At 39.5% G+C, this 9,544-nt stretch overlaps 1 protein-coding gene across 1 annotated transcript; it reads right to left on the bottom strand.

Moving 5' to 3' along the window:
• Positions 1–3,072: 3,072 nt before the first annotated feature.
• LOC106964782 (A-kinase anchor protein 11-like) lies at positions 3,073–9,493 on the bottom strand. The gene is made up of 2 exons (XM_015060477.1): positions 9,396–9,493; positions 3,073–5,510 (listed from the first exon to the last, which is right to left on the bottom strand). Exon 2 carries the CDS (start codon positions 5,502–5,504, stop codon positions 4,635–4,637), a length of 870 nt encoding a protein of 289 aa, XP_014915963.1. The 5' UTR covers positions 5,505–5,510; positions 9,396–9,493; the 3' UTR covers positions 3,073–4,634.
• Between the last annotated feature and the right edge of the window lie 51 nt (positions 9,494–9,544).

Below are 9,544 nucleotides of genomic sequence, written 5' to 3'. Positions count from 1 at the left end.
TATTTAAGCAGTAACTGTATCCCTTTTGAAAACTTCCTTACCCCACACTGCTCCTCCGTCAGACAGAGGGGATCCTTTCAGGGGCTATTTCTGAAACTGAAACCAACAAGCCAACTCTACATGGTAATTTGTCAGAGTCTGAAAACGGGGGCCGTATTTTAATCTGTTTGGACAAGTATGGACAAAGTACTTCTGTTGTGCTATCGTGCTGCCAACAAGACATGTTCCTTAACTGGGGATTTTCCCAATTCAGATTTTTCTCTCCATTTTCGCTCACACCAAATTTCCTTAAAACCAATTTTTAGGTGTTGATTTGCAGATATTATTCATCCACCTCATTTCCAGTAACTGGCTGAACCTAATGTGCTTCACTTATTTTTAGCTACAGCTGTACGATTGCTTGTGATTCCACAGCAACTCAAAGGGTTTAGGAATCAAGATGAGATGAAAACGTCTTTCTGAGGTTTGAGCCAAGCATCAGAAAAGGGGATTTAAGTCGCTTTGAACGCAGCGTGGTTGTTGGACTCAGAGGGATTTTCACACACAACCATTCGTCAAGTTAGCTGAAAATTGTCTGATGACATTCAAGATAAAAATGTTTTGTTGGCGTGAGAGTTCAGAGGAAAACAGGCAGACTGGTTGGACAGAACAGAATAGTAGAAATAAATGCTTGTTGCCGGCTCTTGTGTTACGACACACTGAACGTTGAAGCAGATGGGCCTCAGCAGCAGCAGACCATGCCACTTTTTAAAAGGGTACTCTCAGATTTTTTTTTTCTTTTGGATAACATTTGTCAATGAACAAGTACTCAATATTTAACTGCCTAATTTTTTAGGGGTGACTTTCGACCTTCTAAAATAACTAATATTTTTCCAAGCTCTACTGTTTGTTCAGGTGGATTTATACACCAAACCACATAAAACATATAGATCTTCACATAGTAATATTGCATGGATGCTGCCCATGTATTTGCTGTGTCCTCAACAAGGCTTGTGACAAACTGGAAATAGAACTTCATTCCACCCATAAAGGTTGGCGCTGAGTACGGCTCACAGCCCCGCTTTTAAATAAAAGTAGAAGTGAAGTGGGAGCTTTAAAGCCCGCATAAAGCTAAGTGAAAAGCTCGGAGTGTAAAATGCTCACAGCTGTGGTGGTGAGTCTTTAACGATAAGCAGTCTTTCTTCATCCCTCACAATCTTTATAGCGATCCGTTTTCAGACCCTGGAAGAAAATAACCCTCCCAGCCATTCCTGCAGAGGAGACCAAGACACGAAGCCTGCGGACGCTTTTTGTTGTGTTTAATTATCTGACATATTTGGACACTCGCACCGGATTTTGTCTCGCTGCATTGCGGAGTCTCAACCAGCATGGTAGCATCGGCTTAGCGCCTGAATTTCATGGCAATGCAACCAACAGCTGTTCACACAAAACCCTTAAGCCACACCTGGTGCTACATGCAAGAAGAGATGGGATCTACTGAATTACTAGTTTTCCTCTGGGGATCATAAGTGTAAAATTTTGTGTGGTTTTATTTCTTCTTTAAACATTATTATTTAGTCTTATTAATATACCACCGTGCTTGTATTTAAGTCAGTTTGCCCTTTTTCCAGTCCATGTTTAGTTGCCGTGAATGTCACATTTGAGCATACACCGTTTTTTTTTGTTTGTTTGTTTTTTTGCTTAATTCAATCCATCTGTGTCTGGGGTAAAAAACTCCTCATTATTTACACATCTGTACATGTGTTTATGTGTTTAAGTGAACATAAAGAGAATAAACAAAAGTTCTGGGCCCAAATGTCTGTTTTCATCAGCCTAAGTTGAGTCTCTTTGTTTTGCTTTAACTAGTGGCAGTCAAGGAACAGGCTGAGGAGAACAAGAATTACTTTGTTTTATTGTTTTGGAAACGGGTCTTGGTGAAGCTTTCCTCATAACAAGCAAAGCATTTTCTAAATACCTTCTGGTTAGCTCCTGGTTTTCATTCATTCAAAGGTTTCAGACGTAAAGAACTTTTGATAACTTTTTGCCTCAAGTTGATCTTAACCAGCGACCGGCATCATGGTAATGATCTGTTTGGAGCAAGAGATTAACCCACTCGTCATATATTCAGCTTTGACAAATGGGATAAGTAAACGATGATTTACCATACATTTTCCATAAGCATTGCGTGACCTTTCCAACTACTTCATTCAAATTTTTAAATCACTGTGAGAACCACAGGTGCATACAATCAAACATTCCTTCTTCTGTTTATGAAAGAATGGGTTGCTTTCATGAGCTGGGTGGCTCGTTCCGTGCAATAACTCCATTTGTAAAAGAAATCCCAAATATTCAACTGTCAACTGTTGGCGGTTTCATAATAAAGTTAAGGAGCAAAAGCAACGCGGGCACGGAGTGGTAGGTTACGTAAAACCACAGTGTGGAGACAGTGAATGCTGAATGAAGTTGCCAACTGCCTCCAGAGTCAGTAACTTCAGACCAATAAATGTGGCGAGGCCTTTGATTAGCTTAAAAACGGTACATAGAGTACTTCATGGGTTTGGATGGAATGACAATTTACATTACCAAGAGCAATAAAGAGCTGGGTTCAATGGTGCAGAGCACACTGCCGCTGGACTCTCAGCTAGAAGAGTGGAGATGTGTTTCATTGAAAGACGAATCGCTCTTTTTCTGGCAGTGAGCGATTCTGGGTTGATACTCTTCAGGACAATGTTACTTCCTGACTGCAGTCTGCCAAGTGTAAAGTGGGATGGATGGGGGTATAGAGTTTTTTTCAATGAGAGTGAGAGGAACGCTTGACGTTGAAGCACACAAAGACATTTCTGACAATTTGCTGATCATCTCTGTGGGAACAGTTTGGGGATGGTGCTTCCTGTTCCAACATGTCTGCAGACGTAGTTCACTGTTCAGAAAGACGTGACTGAGAAAGTCTGCACACGGGTCTGACCCTGCGTTAACTTAACACACCACCTTTGGGATGAAAATGTGCAGCATTAGTGCCTGACCCCACACATACTCTGTTCAACGAAAGGTCAAAAATATCCATACATAGACATTTACAATCTGTTCGTTTAATCGTTTTTCAATCCATTTCACCCTTTATTCAACCTAAAAACACTGAAATTATCTTTTTCACAAAAGGTTTCTGACCAAGACTGTACATCAAAGTTGGCTTAAGACAAAATTTTAAATACTAACACATACAATATAAGTTGTAAAAACAGAATGTAAGGAGAGCACCCAGCCTTGACCATAAAAATAATTCGGACTATGTGCCATGTTTGGTGAAATAAATATTTCTCAGATGTGTTACATGCAGCTCTACTTTTCCTTATGAACCCAACAAATATAGAACTGTTCAGCGTAAAACAAAGCAAACACATTCTGCATATTTTAAATTAGGTACATGAAACACATTCAATTTACACTCTTTCAAATTAAGACAGTTGTTTTTTTTTTGTTTTTTGTTTTTTGGGGGGGGGGGGGCAGGGGGGGTTAAGAAAGGAAAGAGCAGCTTTGTATCCATACAGCTAATCCTTTTTGGATCTGGCTGAAAACATGCCAGAACATTTCTCCTGTGCTGCCATCTAAAGGGGATGGACTGCAATAGGTGCTGAATCCCTGTGGCTGCATGAGCTACACCAAAGTACTCCATCTGTTTTGGACTGGCACCATTATTTGGGCTCAGCAGGTCAAAGCCACAAATATAGCCATTAGCACATTAGCTTTGAGCGAAACTAGCTTTGTTTAGAAAGCCAAAAAAGGAAGTCAGAATACTAAACAAGACAGAAACCAAACTAACAGGAACAGTTCCTTTTACAGGTTAGGAAGGAGCAGCACTTATCTATTCTGCAGTAGATAAATACTGGCATTTTATTTTATAAAAATCCAGATTAGCTTATCCCCTGGGCTAAAGCTACAAGCTAGCCAGAGCGGTGCCCAAGATCAACACAGACGTTTATCATCAGTTCCAGTTGTGAAAAAGTTGTAGCAGTTTATGTCGATGTTATTTTGTGAGCTTGTGGTTGTGTTTAAAGTGTGATGTCATTAGAATCAAACAGATGAGTGTTACACAGAAAATGAAGGCAGGAAACAGTTCGCGACCAAACATCTTCCTGTGTGAAACGTACCAAAAACAAAACATTTGAGGCTTTTTTGATCGTGGCGAAAAAAAATAAAAAATCAATTAGAAAAGTACATTTGCGTAAAAATCAATTCACCGCAGTTTACATGCACCCTGAGAAGATTTCTGCTTTTACATGTCTTTTGTGGTTACTCTGACTGGAAAGAATTCACATGGTTTCACAATGGAAGAATTCTGGTGGCGTACTGCCTCCGTCCTATATTTCTTTTTCAGATAATCATCGGCTTCTATGCAAGTAGACAGATAAAATGAAAACCCTCTGAAAAAGTTAATGAAGTACCATTTACATTAACCCTATATGTGACTGGAGACGTCTTAAGAGGGGAAGAAGTCTACGTATGCTTTGAAACCCTTTCAGAGTAGCTCATATCTTTCCGTAATCTGGATTTTTACCGAATTAAGATGCCAAAAGGGTTATCTCCTGATGATGAAATATGACCTACTTGAAACATTTTAGAAGGACCTCACGTCAAAACTCCTGAACAAACATGTACTAGTCAGACAGGAGGTCACATTTAGCTTTATCCAGTGATGAAGTGATGATTGTTTCAGCCAGTTGGTGAGCCAGCTGATGAAGATCGCTTTCATCCGACCCCTGCTGCTTGTTTTTCACGCTCAAGACCCAGCTTAACACGTCACACGACAGAACCTCTGCGAAAGCCTCCACGCCGGCTCCATGCGCCTGCAGGCCATCTCTCGCCAGGTCGTTTGTAGATAGGGAATGCATCAGATGCTCCATCAATTCCACTTGGGGGTCACTGATCACACCGCCCGAGTTGTCCTCCTTGTCTTTCGGAGTAGGTGGAGGAGGAGAGGGCAGGAAGACTTTTGCCAGCCCCCCCTTGAGCTTCCGAGCGAAACTGTTCCTGCTCCGCTCCAGCTCCGGGATGAGGGGGGTGGTCGGAGGGGCATCTGGGTAGTCCAGGGAACCTACAGCAGGAAGGCCCGATTGGTACAGAGGTGGATGGTTGGACTGAGAGTTTCTGTGAGTCTGTAATTCCCTTAAGGAAATCATCTCTCGTTCCAACAGGTCCTCTTCTTCTCCGGATGCAGGGGGCCCATTTTCAGCCTCTTCACAGTCGTTCTTTTCAACATCTGATGGCGGATATTGAGGCAAGCAGACGTCTTTCAGAGCAACCTCAACTATTGCTGATGCCAACTCCTCGGCGAAGGTCTCCGGCGTTTGAATAGGTTGCAGCTCTGCAGGTTCCAACTTTTCCATTTGCTCTAGAGAGGAGAGGATTATGTTGTCTGCAAGATTTTGGGCAAACTCGTCCAGAATGTCGGCATACATGGGGATTCCTTTGCCAGAGGTTTCGGGAACGGGTTCTCGCCACTTTGAGTCTGTGCTTAGAGTCTGCATAGGATCCTGCGAAGATAAAGACAATAAGCTACAATGCCTTCCTTAAGAATCCATGTCGAACTTTTACAAACTTTGTCACATTACATCCTCAAACTTTAGCGTACTTTTTAAGATTTTATGTGATAACCCAACACAAAGTACAACATAAGTCTTCAGTAAAAGCTAAAAAAAGGTTTGTATAAAGAAAAGTTAGCTGTACTTTGTGTCAATACTCTTAGTGAGAACTTTATAGGAATGCACTTAGATTCAGTTTCAGTTTTTTGGGTTCATTTCTACCAGCTTTTGACATCTAAAGACCTTTTCATGCATGTTTCTCTGCAAAGTGGCTCAAGCTCAATAAAATTGGATATAGGACATCTCTAAACATTAATTTTCTAATTTTTTTCCCAAATGTTCATTGAGTCTTACGTCTGAACTTGGGCTCTGCTGTTTTAACACATGAACGTGCTTTGATCTGAACTATTTCCATCTATCTTTACATCAACAAAGCACCTGGTTAGTTATAAATGAAGTCTACAGATTTAAGTTTGGTTATTATCTGAGCAGTTCACCTAATAAGAGTTCTACAGGCTTTTTTCCATAAGAAAGAGGTTTTTACAACAAAAAACTAATAGTTTTCATGTTTTTTTAACGTGAGCAAGATTTTAAGGTTGTATACCAGGTTACCAATCTGAAGGTAATTTGTTACACTGAGTTTCATTTTGGGACATCGAAGTAATACAACAGTCGCACAGCTTTTCTGATTTCTTTTCGTGAACTGATTTGCAACTGATTTGTGTTGGTCTTTCAGGTAAAATTAATAGAAAATGCAAGTTTGTGATGGTATTTTGTCAAAATATGAAAGAGTTCAAGTTCAACATTTGGCACTGTGTGAGTTTTAGCATTTAAAAATTCCCAGAGCTTTTAGTTTTATAGAAAGAATGGAACTAAACATTTTGTTTGAATGGCTTGGCTGCAATATTTCTCAGTAAAAGCAAAAAAAAAAAAAAAAGAAAAAAAAAGAAAAAAGAAAGTTCAGTTTAAAGTGTAGTAGGATGCAAATGTTGCCCACAAATGTTGCTTCAGCTCTCTTCACGGTCTTAGTCTGCTTCGTTTTAGAGAAGAAGAAAAAAAAAGCTGACAAGCTACGAATTGACAGAAAGCCTCAAGAAACATCAAACGAGATAATTGAGTCAGGAATCTTTCAAAGCAAGAGAAAGACCAGAGAAACAGAGAGAAAAGGAAGTCCCCCTCTGAAGCTTAGGATGGAAAGTAAGATAAGGCCTCAACCACAGCCTGTCACCAGATGAGCTGTCAGCCAGTCCGGATGTGACAGGCAGGAAGTTCAGTTCAAAATTGCTCCAGCTCAAATTGCTGGGCTTGATGACAGCAGCAACCTGTCACTCACTCTGTGGAGCTTTTGCAATTCAAGCGAATTAGGCTGGGAAAGCTGGAAAACATATTCTGGGATAAACATCCAAATGTTTTGTCAAGACCAAGTCAAGTGTTGGTTGGTTCTGAAATATATTCTATGCAAACAATAACACATAAAGCCATAAAAGTGTCACGGATCTACACAGTCTGCACAGCATGGATCAACCAAGGAAGAGGAAGTTTTCTAAATTTGGGATCATTTTGATCTGATCACAGAATAAGGTAAATTATTATTATTCTGTTGTCATTTCTTTTGGATTATTCCAGTTCCTTTCTACGAGATATTTGAGTTTACATGAATTAACTTTTATTTATATTGTAGGTGAAATGTAGGATTTGCTCCCAGGTTTTGTCTTACTGTAACCGGAGCTCTTCCACCATGCTGAGGCTTCATCGTGACGGGGGGGTGGATGAACCGTTTAACAGTCCATGATAAACCCCGGTGTTTCCAGAAAGCAGGCGACTGAACTGGATCTTCAACTCAACCATCTGCTCCCTGTTCAAGTTTGTCATGACTGTTAATTGTGTTCATTTAAGGTTCTTGCAAATCCCTGCATTGCAAAGGACTCAGTAGCCACAAACGTTCATTTATGCATTCTTATTTTTTAATTGATAGCAATATTTTTGCATGCCCAGACTACTGAGAAATTTCTTGCCCAACTGGTTGTGTGCTTCTCTGTCAATACCAAGAACCATATTTCTCCATTTTAATGTGCAAACTTTTTTGTAGCCTCATCAGTCAGATGACTATTTTTATGATACTTTCTCTGATACTGTTGAGACAATTGCTTGTCCTCCAAAATGAACAATGAGGTCGTTTTTGGTCTTATGACAACATGTGCCTCTAAATCTTTGGGGAAGCATTGTAAAATGACAAATTGGTTAGGCCTTACAAAACCAGGTTATGCTAGCGACATAGCTCCAAGGTGTCAAACTAGCGTAGCAGATGGCAAATAAAAAATAAAACTGGTGTAAAGTTAGTTTTGGCTTGTGGATGTTAATTTTTAAAGCCAAACTTAATTTACAACAACTTTAGCCAATACACCTGAAGAGAAATACAAAAGCATGAACGAAATAGGCTAACTCTCGAGAACCAAGCTAATGTAAACAATACCGCTTTGCTAAGCTAGCACAACAAACTGTGAATGAATGATGACACAACTGTAGTTTCTTCTTGTGTTTTAAACACTTAATTTTAAGGTAAAGTAAGTTCATAAAAATGTGAGCCTCTAATAACATAAAGAAAAATCAATGAGATGTCAGAAATGTATTTATTGTTTAAAAAAAAAAACAACAACAAGGAAAAGATGTCAAGCTAGCATCACAGATCCAAAATAAATAGTAAAGAAACTCTGAAGTTACTTTTTGTAACCTTTTATACATGGTCATTTCTTTTAAGCTAAGGTAAATCTAAATTTCGCACTTTAAAAACAATAAAACTACAGTGCAGTGTAGGTTTTTCTTTAGATAAACTAAATATAGCACAGATTACAATGGAGCCATCTACATATATTTTTATCATTCTGTAAACTTTAGCAACAACCTTTACGGCAAACTAAGACAAAAACAGTTCATCTTTTCTTTTTGTATCTTCCTCCACTGCAAACTAGCATTTCGAGTATCACCAGAGGCATCCTGGGGTTTTTAATCCCACAAACCAGTCGCTCACAGCAAACACGTTTCCAACATTTTAATGGCTTGTTGAGCTAATATCCTATTGTCCAATCAGTCAGACAATAGGAAACATCATACAGAGCGCAGAACGGGCAAGATGCAGAGTGAAGAGCAGATGTGGAACAAATTACAGCAAGAACAAAGAATGTTGTCTCCTGACAATGCGAGTTGTACACTCTGATGAGGCAGAGGAGCGTCCGTCACAATTAGGATGCCTCCTCGTTATATTATACAACCCCAAACATAAAGTATTGACCCTGGTCATTGTGTCGTTAAATTATTGATACCAGTACGCATTTATTGGGGTTTTCACAAGCAATCAAATGCACTACATGTGCAGTAAGTACAAAGGCAGTTTTAAGTGTGTTTTGTGTTTGGCTGAAACCTCACTTGACCTTTAAGGAAGGCTTTATTTTTTTCCTCTTTCTTTCCCACTGGTTCATCTGTTGAGAGGGGGCGAGGGGGAAATAAAAACTCTTCTGCAAGAAGCTATTTTAGGTTTGTGTGAATATCCCAAACCATCATTTCCTTCAGGGAAAAAAAAATAAAAAATGACTGAGAAGAAATTCAAAAATGCCTCAAATAAAAGTTAATAAACATATAGGCTGTCAGAACTAAAAAGAGACAGACCATGTTGAGAGTGGAAGATAAATAAGGCAAGGAATATATTAAGTGAAAATACAAAAAGAGTCCTGAGAGGCAACTTGATGTACGATATGTTAACGTATACGAAGCTTGAAACAGAAAAAGAAAGACGTGAAGCAACAGGCAGCCTGAACTATATCGGCGTGTAGGCAAACTTACCACATTGGAGCTTGGTGCACAGTGTCTTCAGTGTAAATGGTGACATGGGAAAGAGTTCACCAGTTTTGCTCACTTCCTGTAAGTTTCTGTAAGTGTGCTTGTGCGTGGGAGGAGCCAGTTTAAGAAATTTACAGCACTGAGAAAAAAAA

This window comes from Poecilia latipinna, unplaced genomic scaffold (genome assembly GCF_001443285.1).
Source record: "Poecilia latipinna isolate Pla-1442-1.1 unplaced genomic scaffold, P_latipinna-1.0 Scaffold1719, whole genome shotgun sequence".
NCBI lineage: Eukaryota > Metazoa > Chordata > Actinopteri > Cyprinodontiformes > Poeciliidae > Poecilia > Poecilia latipinna.
The sequence above is the reverse complement of the archived record's forward strand: the minus strand, read 5'-3'. Positions and strand labels throughout refer to the sequence as shown.